General features: G+C 39.2%; 1 protein-coding gene across 1 annotated transcript in view; it reads right to left on the reverse strand.

The window, feature by feature from the left end:
• The window catches only part of CERK1 (chitin elicitor receptor kinase 1), a 62,196-nt gene extending 52,365 nt beyond the window's left edge, over window positions 1-9,831 (reverse strand). The window contains exons 1-4 of the mRNA XM_089136720.1: window positions 8,789-9,831; window positions 8,112-8,145; window positions 8,014-8,018; window positions 7,703-7,867 (exon numbers count right to left, since the gene is read on the reverse strand). Coding sequence (XP_088992846.1) covers window positions 7,703-7,867; window positions 8,014-8,018; window positions 8,112-8,145; window positions 8,789-9,425 — 841 coding nt within the window. The 5' untranslated portion in view covers window positions 9,426-9,831. The remainder of the gene's footprint in view (window positions 1-7,702; window positions 7,868-8,013; window positions 8,019-8,111; window positions 8,146-8,788) is intronic.
• Between the last annotated feature and the right edge of the window lie 8,271 nt (window positions 9,832-18,102).

Consider the following 18,102-nt stretch of genomic DNA (forward strand, 5'->3'; position numbering starts at 1 on the left):
CTTGGTCGATGCCATCAACCAAGGCCATCGACCAAGGCTGCTACTAATAGTATAATTTCTCAGTTTTTCTCCGTTTCGACTCCAATTTCTTGGGACTTGTTTCTTATGACCTATACATGTTTTGTCAAGCTTGTTTAGGTTATTTTGATCTTGATCTCTGATCTCTCATTTGAAGACTATAAGTTCAAATTACGAGGTGAGTATTCCACTCACAATATGCATATTTACATACCTTGTTATGATATGATTCGAATGCATGATTTAGCTACTATTGATTTACTTTCTTTATATTATGTTACCTCTGCAATTACAGTAGGTTATTCATATTGTGATTTACATATTGGAATGAATTATGAATGATGTTGAATGTGATTTGGACTATGGTGTGACATGTATGGAATCATGATTGTGATGAGATGTGTATGCCTAGGTTGTGATTGGGGAATGGGGAATGCCCTTTTGGCGTTTTTGCTTTTGGACACCAATGGAGGTGGTATGGGACACTTTCCTATGGTGCCCCTTGGCGCTTTCCCTGATTACTGGTTGACATACCTAGGGCATGTCTAAAAGTGTTTGGCTAGGATGTCCCTATTATATTAGACCCGATCGGAAGGGAATTGAGACCAAGCAACCCGTGGTAGCAATGGGGATTTGTGTGGCACTTCAGATATCGGGTTACATCCGTTAAAGACATGAATCACATTGTGGATACTCGTGAGAGGCCATTCATTGGTACAGTTGCAAATGTGGAACATGGGCCCCTGAAATCAAGACCAGTAACCAACCCGTGAGAGGAAACGGGAACTTCTTGTTAGCGTGATGTAACTGGCCAATAGGGTTGATGAGTCCGTAGTCCGAGATGGTGGTTTTTACCACTAAGAAAGATACGATGACTCTAGGGTGAAGGATACCGGAAAGGATCCCGGGATGGGAGGAATGGAAGTATCTGGATCCAAGTTGATATAACTAAGTAGAAGACTTGCATTTGGCTAGGCTTAATCCTGACATGCGCCAATACTTAATCAATGGTGATGTGAAAGAGCGGTGACCTAAACCCCAGCCACGAAATGTCCGAGATGGATGCCTTAACCCAATTACCACGGCAGACCCAAGATATCTTAAATGGTTGAGGGGGAGTGATTGACGACCCAAAGAAGTATGGTGCTATGACTTAAAGCATGTCTGCCAATAGAGACCAGCATACATATGTAGAGTTAGAAGCATACTTGCACATATTGTTTCATGTCATTGCATTTATGTTTGCCTTGGAATGTGTGTGAAGATGTTTATTGTGATTGAATACTTGCTGAGTTCTTTCGAACTCACTCCTTTTTGCAACATCTTTTGTTAGACTTTCCTGCAGGTACTACTACTGTTGACTATGATGGTCAATATTATGAAGACCAAGTTGACAACTCTTATGGTACTGGTTACGATGACTACGTCGGTGAAGACTGTCAGTACGAGACTGACACTTATCAGGAGTAGTCCGACTCTTGCACTTTAGTGCCAGCGATGGGACATCGTCTCATTATCTTTTTTTATCTTTTATAGAGACTTAGTTGTCCGTTCCCCCTTTTTCTTTTGGGAACCATTTGTAATCTTCTTCTTCTTTTGATCTACCTTCCGCTTTGTTTGTGGGGTATAATTCCGCTATACTCTACAATTCCTTGATTGGTATCTTGTTATTTCCGCACTCTGATTGTATTCTTGAACCGTATCTTGATATTTTGATTAATAAAATTAAACATTCGATTTATTCTTGCTTTTGATTATATTATTGTGATAAGTGGATATGATCGTTCCTAAACTTGATCTTCGGGATTGTGGATCACTCCTCCGGGTATTCCAGATTGGGTACCGGCTGGCTGGATGTGACAGAATGGTGGATTTAATATGGGTTTCTTCCTTACTCCTTGGGATTTCATTGAAGAAAACCTTGTCCGAACTGTTTGAAACTTCTTCTTTAATCCCTCCCAACTTTCTTCCATCAATCAAACCTTCTTTTGTCTCATCCCTAAGAAACCTGAGGCCACATCTCTCTCAGATTTCGGCCCCATCTCTCTTGTAACCTCCTCTACAAACTCATCTCTAAGATTCTCATTAATTGACTCAAGAAGGTCATGCCTTCCCTTGTTAGCTCAAACCAATTTGCCTTCATCTTTGCAGGTAGCATAGCAAACAACATCCTTCTTTGCACAAAGATTGTCCGAGGTTTTCATAGAGCCACCCGCTCCTCTGCGGCCCTTTTAAAGGTGAACCTCCACAAAACTTTTCTAGGGGAGCTACTCTTCTTTTTTGTCGATCGTGTCCACCTGGCTAAGCTTCCACTCACAGGTTGACGAGAAGGGCATTTCCGTTGCCTTTAACGCACCTTGAGCAAAGCTTTAAAACGGCCTGGCCCCTTGATTATTAAACAATGCAGTGATGAAGTCAGCCGATTAAAAGGGGTTGTTATTCACTATCCACATTGGATGCCTCGGCTGCGCTTTATTTATAGCAATGCTCAATTGCCTTACAACGGTATTATGCCGAAAATAGGGTTAACAAACCACTGACCCGATCCGGACTCCCTCCGTTGGGATTTTATCAGTGAGCATTTGTCGGTCATAGGTTTCCCCCCTTCCTTTGTCCATTGGTGGAAGTTTGTATTTCTAACCCCCATTTCTCCATCATTACCAATGGCTCCCCGGCAGGAAACCTCCCACCTCAAGTAGGTATTCATCAAGGTTGCCCCCTCTCCCCCTTTCTCTTCTCACTTGCCTTGGAGGTGGCATCCAATGGGCATTCTTTTCACTCTCCCTTGGGCCACACACAATGTATGTGTCACATACTCCTAGATCTGCCCCATCTCCACTTGCATCTCTAATAGCTCTTGGTCCCCACTTCCCTCCCCCTCCAAAACCTTCTCCACTTCTTCGTCTTGAAACCTCTTTTGCTCCCCCTCTCCCCACCCCTTGGGCTCCCTCAATTTGGTTAAAAGGGCATATCCCATGTCGTTTACCCTCTAGAGAGCCCTTAACCTAAGGGTGTCAATTGCATACCGAAACCGTTTGACCGTACCGAACCACACCATACCGTACCATTCAAAATTCGGTACAGTACGAACCGAAACCGAATTTCTTCGGTACAGTTCTAGTTTTAGTACTCATACCGTCGGTACGTACCGAAACCGTACCGAATTGGTCCCGTACCACATTAAGGGATATAAATTGTAATTTTAAAATTAAAACACTTTACCTTTACCTTATCCCTAATTTCCTATTTCAATTTTTCGTTTCATCATTCACTCCTCTTCTTAGATTTACTTGTTTTGTCTCTATTAATTAGATTTACTTGCTTTATCTATGTTAATTTCAAATTATATCGATTAGTTGATCACAATTTCATTAGGATCTTAATGAACTAATAACAAAAGTGGCATAAGTTCATTCGTACCAAAATTGTACCGCACTAGATACCGTGTTTAAACCATTTTCCCGTACCGATTTAATCCAAAACCATACTAAACCGTTTTTGTAAATACCGAAATCGTACCGTACCGTTTAAATTCGGTACGGTACGGTTCTGGTTTTCGGTATTCAAAGTTGGTTCCGTACCGAATTACCGAAACCGTACCGATTGACACCCTTACCTTAACCTTGGTTTTCCCACCGCGGCTTTCCTCATTAGCCACCATATCCTTACTAACCCTAGTTGTATCCTTTGTTGGAATGGTTCAGAGGACCTTAACATAATGTCATAATGTAACCCAGGGTCTAGGTTAGCTCTTCTAAGACCCTCTTTAATAAGCACCAGCACAAACAAGGGTTAGGACAAATTCGGTTAGGGTTAGGGAGGGAGAGGGCTTTGCTGTTCTGCGGTTCAAAACTACTGTGTGTGCTGTTTTGCAGTTTCAGATCTGGGTTTCAGTGTTTTAGAGGGTGTTGGTGCAACCTAGAGGGGTGGTGATTAGGTTGCAACTAGTGGATTGTCCCAATTTTTCGGTTTGATTGGAAATACAAGGTAAATTGAAAATTCAAATGAATTAAACAATAACAATCAACCACAAGACAAGTATTTTCTAGACTGTTAGCTATTCCCCACCCCCTGTTGATGATGCCCCAAGGAACAGGCTTATTGTTGTCTTTTAAAGTCTCAATTCTTCTTTTCGGTCTTCTGATTAAAGACCTTAGTTGTTTGTCATTTTCTCTTTAATATAATTATTTATTCATTAAAAAAAAATTAACTATTTTATAGTGGTTCGATTTTACAAGTCTACGACCACTCCTCTCTTGGCCTCAAGAGAGTATTCCACTAGTGATTCTCTTTCAATACAATGGGTAAAGACCAAACCCTTTACAATCTTTGTTACGAGGCAAGAGCACCCTTTACAATCTTTGTTTATCTTAGGGCAAGAGCACCCTCTTCAATATTTGTTCACAGGCAAGAGCACCCACAACCAATTCTAGTCTACTTAGACTTAGAATTGAAGACAAGCAATATACAAGAGAAGGATGTTATCTAACAAGAACAAGAGGTGTGACACTTTACCTCTTGTGTGAGTGTGATGCAATAAGAGTGTATGCTCAAATGGAAATGAATGCACCACCAACGCCTTCAATCACCTCAAGCTTGGTTTCCACAAGCTTGCTTAACACCTTGGTATGTTCTTCAAGATTGAATGAGGATGAGAGGCAAAACCCAATTGATTCCTTGTAATTTGAGAGTTTGGGAGTACTTGGGGAGTAGTTGATCAATTGGCAAGGTTCAAGGTCTAAAATGGGGTAAATTGGGCTTATATAAATGGCCTTTGAGTGCCTTAGCCCAACCCCCAACAGATAGAAAACGGATAGATTTTAGTCCAAATTTTAGTCCAAACAAACGTCCGTCTGAAAATATAGCTGTTTAAAATATTTAGCCGTTGCAGATTTTTTACCATAAGGACGAACATCCGTCTAACCAAATGGATGTTCATCTCAGAAGGTGTCCATCTGATCAGACGGAAAATCCATCTGAACTTCTATGACCAGACGGAGGACCGTCTAGATCAAACAGACATTCGTCTGAGGCACAGAATGCACATTTAGGTGCATACAGGGACTTGATTGGGTTTTTGGTATTTCTAACCAACCCTAAGCCTCATACACTCTCCTAACATGTCATAGGTCAGTCTAATAACATGATATGTGTATAATTGAGTGTAGTTACATATGAATGTACATGAAGTGACTTAAATCCTAATTTGCTAAGTCTTCTTGCTTGAGCTTGAGTTGATGATCATTGATGTTCTTGAGTCTTCTTGTACTCCATTCTTCATGCTCATCTTGACTTAGACTTCATGTCCATCTTGGCTTGGTCTTGGCATTGACTTGGGCTTGAGGCATTTGGCATTGAGTTGGATTTGGTCCACTTGCTCTCATATTGAACTAGACAAACACAACTCAGTATAGCCATTAGTAATTCATGTTTGTTATTATCAAAACTAATGGCGACAGATGTGGCAATGCTGACACGACATTTCCCAACAGAGGGTTTTAGCAAGTCTGAATTGTCTAAACTTAGGGTTTCAGCAGTTTCAAAATTCTGCAGAATCTTCTCAAGGAAGAAGATGAAATGCAGAATTTCAGAGGTGTTAGGATTTTGGGGTTTAGATGGTCCGATCAGGCTAAAACTGGGAGGGATGGTCACTAGGGTTAAGGGGATAGTCCTAAAGTTTGGGACAGATTTGACAGTTAGATTGTCGTAGATCTGACCTTGGATTTTAGGTCTAGGAAAAAGTCAGAAATTCCAGAAAATTAGAAAAGGGGTGATAAAGGCATTAAGGTCATGGCTTTAGGGTTTGGGAGGGTGGCTAAAGGTAGGGAAGGGGTTGGGGTTGTACTTGATGGGGGAAGAAAGACACTTGAAGGCTGCTGGAATTTTGGAAGTTCTTGGACTGTTGCAAGCTTGAAGAAGATTAAGAAGATTAAGAAGATGAAGATGCTGCTGGAGTTTGCTGAATTTCTTGAGAATTACTCTCCAGCTCAGACCACAAGGGTTTCCTTCCCCACAGCCCAAGCCTCGGATTTACTCAGCAATTCAACCTGCTTTATTCAGAATAAAAGAGGTTATTTATAGCCATATTACATGACACTTGGACTCAACTTGGGACTCCTTAACTAATAAGGATTCAACTACTAACCTAACTTTTTATCTTGGACTCTAAGGTCTCCAGGTGGGTCTCCTTTATAGTTTAGGATACCACAACTTTACATGGACTCTTAAATAAAACACTTGCTAATTAAGATAACCAAGGACTCAACCAACTAACTTTGATCAAGTCAAACACTACTCAAGAATTTAAAAGGGACTATAACTCTCAAACGACTAACCCAAATAAAAAAATAAAAATAGATCCATAACCCTTGGATCGAAGGGATTCTATCTAGACCCATATTGAGCCCTAAAGGGGGCGAGAAAAATTATCAAAATACCCTTGAGTGGGATTCAGCCAGCTTTGGTTTGGCTTCTTTGGGTCTATGTTTTGGGCCCAATTTTTTTTTTTTTTTTTTTTTTTTTTTTTTTGGGGGGGGGGGTGTCCAACGCTAGATACATCTTGACCACATCTTTTTCTCTTGCCCCTTTGCCCGCTCCCTACCCGCTCCCTATGGAAGAAATCCTTAGCCTCCATTTGGCCCCGTTCTAGACACTCATATGGCTTCATGCGAGATGGGTCTCAGATCTTAGGAACTTCTCAGGCTCTTCCGTCTATGGCCGGATTGGTAAGTTGGCTTTTGGTGCCACTATCCATCACTTGTGGTGAGAGCATAAACTTAGGAGATGAACTTCCAAATCTCGCTACTTAGACATGATTTGGAAAGCCATCTACTTCGATGTCACCGCTAGGATCTAGTATCTCCCCCACCCCTTGTTACAATACCCAAAGGAATAGGCTCATTGTTGTCTCTTGGGTCTTGGCTCTCCCCTCCAGCCTCCCCCTCAAAGGCTGGTTTACCCCCCCCCCCTTTTTTCTCCTCTCATCCTTGTACATTTTTTTCTCCCTTTTGGGGCTCTTAATATAGTTTTTATTCATCAAAAAAAGAAGTGTTGGAGTGAAACTCCAGAGGACTCTTTCAACGTGGGTTTCAATTCGGAATTTTCAAAATTTAAATATCCTTGGCATGCACAATTATTTTAGTAGCATGCCTATAGACTCCTAACATCAGTGACATCTCCATTTTCACCATACTTTACAAACATCTCCAAAAGCAACATGCCATAATAATAAATAAATTGAAGTTAAAGGTAAATGAATTCACAAGCTCCATCGAGACAGTATTATTAGGGGAAAAAACAGAAATAGCAACAATAGTTTCATACTAAATGCAAGTCACCAGAACATGAAACAATAGTTCTCACTTCTCACTTCACATGGATATGGTTAAAACGATATCAATCTTAACAACATCAACAACGAGTGTGATGGGGGTAATGAAATATGACGTTATGAATAACCGCTACGAGTAAAATGCATTTGACATTCCCCATTGAAGCTTTTCTTACTGAACGATAGCATCAGAATCTTTTTTTTCTCTCTTTGTCATGCAAATTGATGTCCCAATTTTTTAGCAACAGAACTGTTAGAATAATGGTGTAAACAATGGGAAAATCCCAAAAAAACATAAGACTACAAAAGAAGATACAATCAATAGAGATGCTTAGCCATAAAAAGAAGAATTACCACGCTCGTAATGACTAGAATGATGTTCATATGCTGATTGAAGCAGTGATGCCCTTTTAATTTTCTTCCTTCTGTAGACCAGAAATATTATACAACCTGCCAGAAGCATAACAGCAGCTACTCCTGCCACAGATATACCAGCAATCCCTCCACTTGATATTCCTGCTTAGATTTAGTGGTAGGAAATACTATCAGCTTGAAAGTAATATCAGACCTCATTTTGCCATACTGCATGGCCACCAAAATGACCTATGCAGGGAAGAAAACAAGCACAAAACTGGCACACAAAGAAGAGTAGACGACTCAATGACCTGAACTGCAAAATGAGGAATATGGTATCCATGTTAGACACCTGGAAGGAGTAGTAAATACAAAAAGCAGCAATTGGTTCAATCTTTTAACAAATTACCTTGTCTTCAAGGCTGGATATGTTCCGTTTGCATCTACAAAAAGATTAAAAAATGGATAAATAAAAATCAAGCAAGTATCAATTCCAAGCACTACATATCATACCAAATGGAAAATAGTTCAGCAATAGAAATTCAGCTTTACATTTCAAATTAGATGACCAATGATGAAAACATCTTAATACTTACAAGCCTCTGTACCACCTTAGCTCAATGCATGATGGATCTTTTGACTATGGCCATTAAGTATGGCGAATGTTCCCATTACATTTCAACTGCTACAACTATTTCAGTTACTAGTAACTACTAAGAAGCCAAAACTTGGAAATCTTATTTATCTGGAATGTTTCTGTGGTAGCAAGAGACCATTTAGCAATAGAGGTGAAAAATAAGCATAGAAGCCACAGAAAGTGGCATCTTCCTGTTCACCATATGGGTCAACATAGATGATACTTAGTCCTCATTTCTTTCTTTTTATTGCTCTCCAAGTTTAAATGAAATCTGACTATTCTCGTCCTTAAAATTTTTATGAAATTTTTACATTTACAAATGATGCATTATGAATCCCGTTGATCATTCAAACACCCCCCCCCCCCCAACAACAAAAAAAAAAAAAAAAAAGCTGAACGGTGGACAATTATAAGCATATAACAATCTGAGAAGAAGAATTGGAGATCACCTTTGCCAGGAATAAACACCAAACCACTCCCAGAGGCAAAATTCGTGTTGGGGTTGTACTTCTGCAGCAAAGTGGAATCTACCCCAAACTCAGTGGCAACAGAAGACAAGGTGTCACCAGAGCGAAGAGGGTAAGTAATGAATAACCCATAAGCCTTGGATACACTGCTATCCCCACAAGAGCAATTGACACCAACATTAAGCTGGGCAGTGTCTGGAATGTTCAGGGCAGGAATACCAGGGTTCCAAACCTCCAGCCATTGCTCCGTCGTGAGGTCCGAATAAACTGTTGTAGCGATATAACTATAGGTGTCGCCTGTATTGACATCATAACTGAACGCATGAGCCAAGTAACTGCCATTGATGCAATTGCAGCCGGAGAAAGGAACGTTTACTTTTTCGCCACTGGCAACACTATCCTTGCTGGTTATATTTTTATTGTACTTGAGAATCTCATCAATAGAAGTGTTCGTGACGTTGGCGATGTATGTGAGATTAGAGCCTTCCCACACATAATAAGAAACCAAACCCAGGTCACAGCTCTGACACTTAGCTTCTGATCCAACAAAGAAGAGCAAGAACAAGAGTAAAAAACCTAGCATAAAGCCTAATTCTGGTCCTGCCCTTGCAACCGCCATTTGAATTAGCACAACAAAACCCTTAATTCTTGCAAAGACATCAAAGCAATATTTGTTCTCTTCCTCTCCCAAAACACAGAAACCATCAGACCAGGTCAATAACTCTGAGATCTGACCTCGTCTTCTTCGATCTTTATTCTCTTAAGTTTTAATTTGTATGCCAAAGTTGACCCGTCTGCAGTAGAACTCTGAAAATCTCTGCTTTGACTACTATTTTATTCGTCCATCTTTTTAAAGATTTAATTTTGATACAAAACCTTCCGTCTAGCTTGAGTTTTTCCATCGATTTCAACAGTAAGTTGAGGAGTTTGGATTCACTGTGTAGTTGCTTTCTAGCGAACACCGAAGGCAAATTCACCATTATTACGATTCAAACGTTAATCCGGAATTTTTTTTGAGTGTGTGCGTGGGGTTGGGGGGTTAAACAGGAAACATTTTTAACAAGTCGCTTTTTTTGGCTTGCAGAAGAAAAAAATGTTCTATTGACCCCAAAAAAAAAAAAAACAAATGTTCTACCCGAATTAGAAGTTAGGGTTTTCAACAATTCTAGTGGAGATGGGATTTAAAATTACAAAAGGTGCTGTTAGCAGTTTTAATACTAATATTTAGTATGTCAGATGTTAAGCTATAAGAGGTCACGGATGCTTTGTTATTGGCAAGAGATTGAGTATCATTTCTTCTTAGCACCAAATTTCTTAAAATTGGGTTTTTTCTTGATAGAAATTTTTTTGCAAATGGTGATTCTTGAGAGACCCATCTCTACATGGATCTTCAAGCTTCTCATAAAAAATAAATGTAATTTTTTTTAGATAAAAATGATTTTTATTTTATTTTTTTCAAAGCTAAGGGGTTTGGGCCCATTCATGTACACCTCAACTTTTGGATAACTCATATATGAATGAGAAATTGCAACTGAGAAGATTTTAAATTTTATAAATTTTTATTTTACAAAATTTTGATAGTAGTGATTTTTTTTTTTTTTTTTTTTAAAAAAACTAAGGCCTTTGGACTAAATCAAGTGCACCTCAACTATCTTACCAAAAAAAAAAGTGCACCTCAACTAACCTTTTGGAATAGCTTATATATATATATATAAGAAAGCACCGCATCAAGGAAATTTTGAATTTTTTTTTTTTTTTTTTGGTCAAAGAGATTTAAACTTTTGTGATACCTTATAAATGTAAAACTATAGGTATATGAATGTATGTAACTTGTTAAATGGAATTTATCATACAAAACCATCTAATTGATTCTATTTGAATACCTCACTTTTTCTTTTTCTTTTTTATTTTTTCTTTTCTTTTTTTTTGATAAACGAAAACCTGCATTTACATACTTTCAAATGTGTAAAATTTACCAAACTATTTATACCAAGGGGTCAACTCAATTGGCAGAAAACCAAAACCTCCTAGTAAGAGGTCAAGAGTTGGATTGTCCTTGTGATCATAGGTACCCCCCCTCTTCTCGAGTTAGGATTCTCTAACCATGAGAGTAGGCAATTGTGATTTCTTTTACACCTCTCCACCACATACTTAGGAGGAAGATCTATCTCTGACCCACTGAACACAATCATCTACCTCTTGTGAGGGGAAGGAGTAGAGTGGAGGACATGAACTCCCTCCCCTCATGTATAACAAGCTCCTTGCCCTAAAAAAATAATCACCATACTCAATTCAAGGGTGAGTTAGTTGGTGAATACTAAAGTAAGAGGTAAAGATTTCAAATCTCCTTGAGGTAGGGTTTCTCCCCTATATGAGCTCTATTAAGGCCCAATAAAATTTTATATTAAATAACAATTCGCCACACAAGTTGTACCAAATGGGTTAAAGTCTAAATGACCTCTTCCAAATCATTGGGATTAGGTCTGAATAAAAAATGATGAGGCTAGGTCATAAAGTAATTGAATCAAATGTTTTTCAAATAACTACAAAACTATATTATTTTTAATAGTAAAATTGATTCAAATTAATGAATTGATGTTCTAAAATAATAATAAAAAATTGAATGGTTGTTAAAGGCCTATGTTTGACAACCAATTCTAAACATTCTTATGTAATTGTTTCATCAGTTCGCCATAAAGAGAACTATACGATAATTGTTGAGAGGCAAAAACATGTACCTTACAGTCGATATACCTTAGCTATACTCTAATACCTCAATTTTAAAAGAATCCATTCACAACATATAATAATGCCCCCTATTTGTCATTTGGTTCCACCATGATACAGTTTTCCATCCTCAAATGCCTTTGCACATTCTTTACTTTCTCTCTAGCTAATTATATTTCCATCAAGAAGATTATATCTAGATGTCTCTGCCTAGAGAGATTACACAATGTGTGAATCATAGGAGGGACTTCCCCAAACCCCTACAATTATAATTGACAACTATCATTGTCTCGTGTGGGGCTACATCTCCCTAGTCTCCACCAGGTTATCTGATAAGAAAGACATCACTGCATCTTCATCCTCCTTGGAATTCCCTTCCTCCCCAGACTCATTGTTTCTCCTTCTCTTAGCTCCAGATTGCCACCACAACAAAGCATTGGATGGCCTTTGGTGAGGAGATTTCATATTTAAGTTTTGGACCTAGTTCAGTTGGGAATTGATAGTGGATCTTGGGATACTAAATGGGCTTAAGGATGGTTTAGTGGAGTGTTATTTTTAGTTTGGGTTGGGGGTGTCTATATGTTGAGCACATGGGCTTGGGCTTGGGCTTGGTATCTTAATGGGGTAATGGGAAGTTATGAGTTGGGTTGGGTGGGCTTGGATTTATGGTGTGAGGGGTGCTTGTGATGTGGAAGGTGGGTTTAATGGGCCTTCATATGGGATAAGATAGGTTGGTCTGGTCCGGCTAGTAGGGTTTAGATGGAGGGGTTGAACCAGGATTTGGAAATCTGGTTCTTGTTGCTTTAGGGAAAACATCGCTATGTTTGAGTAGCGAATGGAGGTCTGATGTAGATATTGAGGGTTGAGAAGTGTCCATGTGGTGTGGGATTTGGGACAAAGCCATTACAAGTATCACTGTCCTACTAGGGCTCACTATTGAGGGGGGTTTTAGCATGGAAAGGTTGAAATGCGAGGGGATGTTCTAGAAAAGTGCTCACAGAGGGCTGAAAGGTATAAGTATTGGCCGTGGTGGGTGGCCAATTAGGATGTGATGGTCCTTGGGATTCCGCATGGAGCCTTGCTTAGAGAGGAAAGGATATGGGAGACTGGGATCAATGACTTGTCATGATTTGCTGGGGAGGTATGGCTTCTTCCTTCAACTTCGTTGTTTGTTGACCGATGAGTGTTCTGCTGATTTTTCCGCCATGGTATTATGCTAATTGTGCATGATGCAGTGACTCCTCCATCTTTGCCAATCTTGAACCTAGGATGCTTCCCCTTCGATGAGGAAACAAACCACACAAGTAGCAAAAGACAGGAAGCTCAGTGACATAACTCACTGTCCCGACCCCTCCGAGGCAATCAACTAGGTAAGGCCCGCGCATGGTCCCACACCCAAACTAGCTAAAGCGCCAATTGATCCCGGACAACCCCCCTCCGGCCAACCCCAAGGCCCCTGAATCCAAATTCAAGGTAAAACAACTCCGTGGAATTTCATGGAATTGGCACTAGGAATCCACTTGGGTAACTTCCTAGAGTCCATCTTCTCGCCACGGTTCCATCATCATCAAGTTATCCAAAATCACCCAAGGAGACTCTTCAATTACATTGAACATATCTTGTGGATGACCGAAAAGGAACATGAATCCATCCTCCTGCATTTATATAATCGAAAGACTAGGTTCCACGCTGTTGGTAATGCTTCAAATATTGCTTGCTTTCTATAGCGTTTACTAGAAAGCACTTGTCCCTCCATGGTTTTGGAGTGGTCTGCTTTTGCTTTGTTTTCAATCTCTCGTCTACGTCAAGACATTTATCATTCGTGTAGGTACCTCTGTTTGGTGGTCTTTGTGGGGAGCATTCTCTACCACCTCTTCATACTGGAGCCACAATGAAGCTTCACAATGGAGATCGGAAGTGTCACTCATTGCGGAGGAGAAATGTCACTCATGGCGGAGGAAGAGCAGAATTTACAAGAATCTACTTCGTTGATCCTTAAATTTAATGAAACTTGAAGTAAAGACTAGTTTGACACCACAAAATGAAAACCAATCCCTCCCCACCTGTTCATGATCAGACAAAAGGAAGAAAAACAAATGGTAAAAATAGAAAGATCATGCAAAATTGACTTCAATGGACAACTTCTTAACTTATAGGAAGAAAAAAAACCAACTTGAAAATGGGACTTGGTATATTACACTATAACAAACAAAACCATTGTAATCAGATGGAGCATCGATAACACCTTATAGGAGTCACGGGAAAAGTTATGCACAAATAGTGTCATCCACTTAGTATTAGTAATGAAACATCAACAAAAAACTTTACTTAGCTTTACCTTAATTTTTTGTTGAGAGATTGTTTCAATACTTCGACCTTAGATTCCAATTATTGTGCTTCACCGATCAATGTACCAAGACCTACCCCTAGTATAAAATATCAAACCCTTTTGCAGGTTTTCAAAGTATAAAAATACTTTCCCTCATGCAAAGAACTGATAAGTTGCATGGAGAATGATAAGACTCTACATCCGTAGATAACGCAATCTACCCTATAATATCATCAAGAGCAAGAAACATTGCTAATCATAAAACCTTAACAAAATTAACCAATAAAATTTTAATCTTGACAAACCAGTTAATAGGTTTTTCAATCCCCCAAACCATAACCGGTCCCATTAGCCTTGGGATGGTCTAGTTTTGGTCTTAACGGGCTAGCTTGATCCTAAAATTGGCACACCTAAGTGCAAGTAAGAAATTAAGGTTATTTATGGTAGGACCCAAGCAATTAATAATTAAAGAATCTCACACTCACATTATACGCTTGACAAAATCAACCAATAAAGTCATGTCCATACCTCTTTTTCATTTTTAGATTTTAGGTTCATCCGGGCTAGTTTACGGAGCCTTGACTACATCCTCTGAAGTCTGAATAGCTTTTAATATACGACAAGGATTCACCCTTGAACCCGATGAGAATTGCTAATCCCAACTCAAAAGCTCAAAAACCAAAAACACGGGGATCTAATGGTAACCCAAGCAAGGAAAACATGAACACCCAAATTTTTAAGCATTAAGTTTCTTTGGAGAAGATCTTACATTTGAACTGAACCTCAACATTCAAAAACTTCCTTCTCTTACCCCTTGTGACCAAAGATCAGCCAAAAATGTGTTCTTACAGTCGTCAAATGGTCATTCAACTACTTCTCTTACTTGTGGCAATAGCAAAGGTTATGGAGGTTGTAGCTGGAGACACAGACTCATCAACCAATTTAGTCTCTGCAATACCAACTTCTCCCTGGTTGAAGAAAGCCACAAACTCAAGACCAACTGGGTGTTGGTTCCGGCCATGGATTTGTAGCAGTGGACAAGGGTTGGAGAAAAGGATGTTGTGCTGCAACAACCATTGTGTGGACACCATGACTGATTTGAATAACTGTGGGTTCTGTGGCATCAAGTGTCTCTTTGGTTGGCAATGTTGTAATGGGTTCTGTGTGGATACAAATCTGAACCCTTTTCATTGCGGCAAGTGTGGAAACAGGTGCCCCTTTGGAAGTCCTTGTATCTATGGGCTCTGTGGTTATGCACAGCCAATTCTTCCTCCCTTTCTCCTTCCTTTTCATCCAAACCCACCATTGTCTTCAGCATCAAAGCTCCGCTCCCCACCATCTCCTCCAAAGCATCATCTTCCTGCTACACCATAAGGATCTATATGGAATTTCTTTGCCTAGTTACTATCTATTCTGGCATTTCTAGCTAATAATGTACACCAACTAACTTTATAGCGCTGCTTGTCTTTGATCTTTCAATGGAGTTGGATGAATCAAGTTCTAGATTCATACGATGCATTGTGATATTTTAGTTTATTGTGGGCTTTATTTATTAATTATTTCCTCTCTTCTGAATTTGGTTTTTCGTGTCAAGTGAGATAAGAATGCATGGGAAGAAAGGGGTTTGATGGTTCATGAGGCTCCATCCATATATACTCTTTCTTTCTTTTTCTTTCTTTTTTCTCTTCTTTCTTTTTTTTTCTTTTTTTTTTTTTTTTTTTTTTTGGGGATCGTGTTAACGGTTGCTTTTTGGTATAAGTTAACGGAGTTAATTGTAAAATGTGTATCTTATAAAAATAAAGTCTAAAGTTTATATAAAAAAAAAAAAACATAGATATGTCAAAATTGTTATCTGTTATCTAATAATGCAAAATACATTACAAGAAAGAAATTAACATGCTTTTAACTTGGGAAATCAAATTGCTTATGAATTAGAATCTTAAAGGTCTCAAAATAAAATAAAATAAAATAAAATAAAATAAAATCTTAACTGACCTTGCAATGTTAATTATGAGATTAGCAAGAGCATTAATTTTGCATGTTGAATGATACTATCACATTATACGGGCGTATGGCCCTCATCCTGATGCAGAGGTAATGGAACCATGCAAGAAAGCATAATTAATAGTGAAACTTTTGCCTTCATGCATGGGTGGAACAATCATTTCGGGGGGGGGGGGGCTAGGTGAGGTCCAATCAGCACCTTGGAGCGGGCGGAGTCAAGGTTCAACATGGAAGGGGGATCAATCACCTTTCTACCCATTGTCTTTAACTTTAAAATTTTTCTTCAGTGAGTGGGAGGGCCAATAACTGATACTTCATGCAGAAAAGAAGGCCAAGTGACTAAAAAATAAAGAGAGAGAAAAAAAAGGTTTTTTTAGGAAACTAAAAAGGAAAAAGAAAAGAAAAAGGAGGGAGAGGGGGACCATGGCTCCTCCTTGCCTTGGGGAGTTGGGGTAGCTAAGCCCCATAGTGCCTTTCCACAAAAGTAATATAGTTAACATCAAAGTCTAAAAGAAAATGAGGGATGGAAATCAGATATTAAAAAGTTGCACATAGTGAAAATGAACCGAAAAAATGGCAAAGGTACAGTTGCAGAAGATGAGATTCTACATGATTCACCTAATGGCTATGCGGTTTCACTTAAAGGAAGGAAAATAGATAGTTTACATACCTAGAATGGTCCTCCACTCCTCTTTTGAACAACGAGACGTATATTTTTATGATAGAAAGAAGAAGAAAACCTTAGTATAAGAAAGAAGAAGAAAACCAGAGATTCCGCCGCCGTAGACCAAGAACACCTCTTAATAGTTTGATGCCCACAACCAATCATTCAAAGAGATTCTAAGACGATTCACAACTTATCGATATGGTTTTTGTTATTTTCTATTATTCAGTTCAAGTGTGGTTTAGATTGTGAAACACCCTAAAACATTTTGGCTAGTTGAATTGATCACCACAAACAACACAAGATATAACAAACATAGAGAAGTGCAGCGCACCAATGAGATTGAGGGGTAGAGAAAGAAGCTATTCATGTAAGAACGAGTCCGGATCCTCACCCCGTCAGGGGAGCACAGATTGCTCCCCGACGGCTTCCCAACCACACAAACACGTGGGGCCCACAGGTGAAAATTTGAAGTTTTTTTTTTTATTTTTTTCAAAAAGTGTTTTTCACCTGTGGGCCCCACGTATTTGTGTGGTTGGGAAGCCGTCGGAGAGCGTCTGTGCTCCCCCGACAAGGTGAGGATCCGGACTCTGTAAGAACATGCGAAGAAGAAATAGGTGCTTCCATACCTTGCCCTAGATGGCTCAAAGCCTCAAAGAAACCTTTTCTTTCTCTTGTTATATCAAATTATTTCATTCAATTTTTCACCTTATTTGTCCTTAATACATTGAAATTTTCAAATCCCATTAATGCTAACCTTTAGAAGACATGATTTGCTTCCATATTTTCTAATGGATATTATCTTTTTGTAAGTCGAACCCATAAACCAAAAGTGAACCAGAAGACTATTTGTGTGAGTTGGGCTCCTTAGTTGGGCTTAGTGAGGAATGAAATGGAAAATTAAAGAGTCCAATAGCAACGATGAGCATGGTTTGGGTTCAGAGTTCATCCCTACCTGTAATTGATGTGTCGGTGAAGGAAGGAGAGAGGAAGCACCAATGACCAACACCAACCATCATAATGAGTCAATGACTAGAAAGCACCGACAGATCTCAAATTAACTACTCTGTTTTCTGGTGGGGTTTAGGTATCTGTCCCATTGGCTCCATCATTTTCTTTTATACTTTTCTTCACTTCAATCTGAATTTCAATGAAGTTAGATCAATGGAGATATTCTCCAAGGATATCAAAACACTCCAAAGACTAGGGTTGTTGAAATAGGGTTGGGTTGGGTTAGATAGTTTAAAACCTTTGACCTAAACCTCAACCTTCCTGTAAGGTCAAACCAGGTGCGATCAGTGTAAATCTTTAATTTTGATCATGGTCTTGACCTTGTCCCTGATTCTAATCCTGACCACAAAACAATAGAACAATGCATAGTAACATATGTTCCTTACTTTTCTAGAAAACCCACGACAAGCTGGTGGGGTTAGGCCTAGTTGATTCAAGTCAAACATTCTACCTTGACCCTCCCCATCTCCTCTTCAGGGTTAGGATTTTGAATCTAAACATTGATCCGGTTCAAGATAGGCTTAAGCGAGTTCAAGGCATTAGGGCAAAACTTACATCCCC

The sequence above is a fragment of the Hakea prostrata genome, chromosome 10 (assembly GCF_041222555.1).
Source record: "Hakea prostrata isolate BN-2017 chromosome 10, UWA_Hpros_2, whole genome shotgun sequence".
NCBI lineage: Eukaryota > Viridiplantae > Streptophyta > Magnoliopsida > Proteales > Proteaceae > Hakea > Hakea prostrata.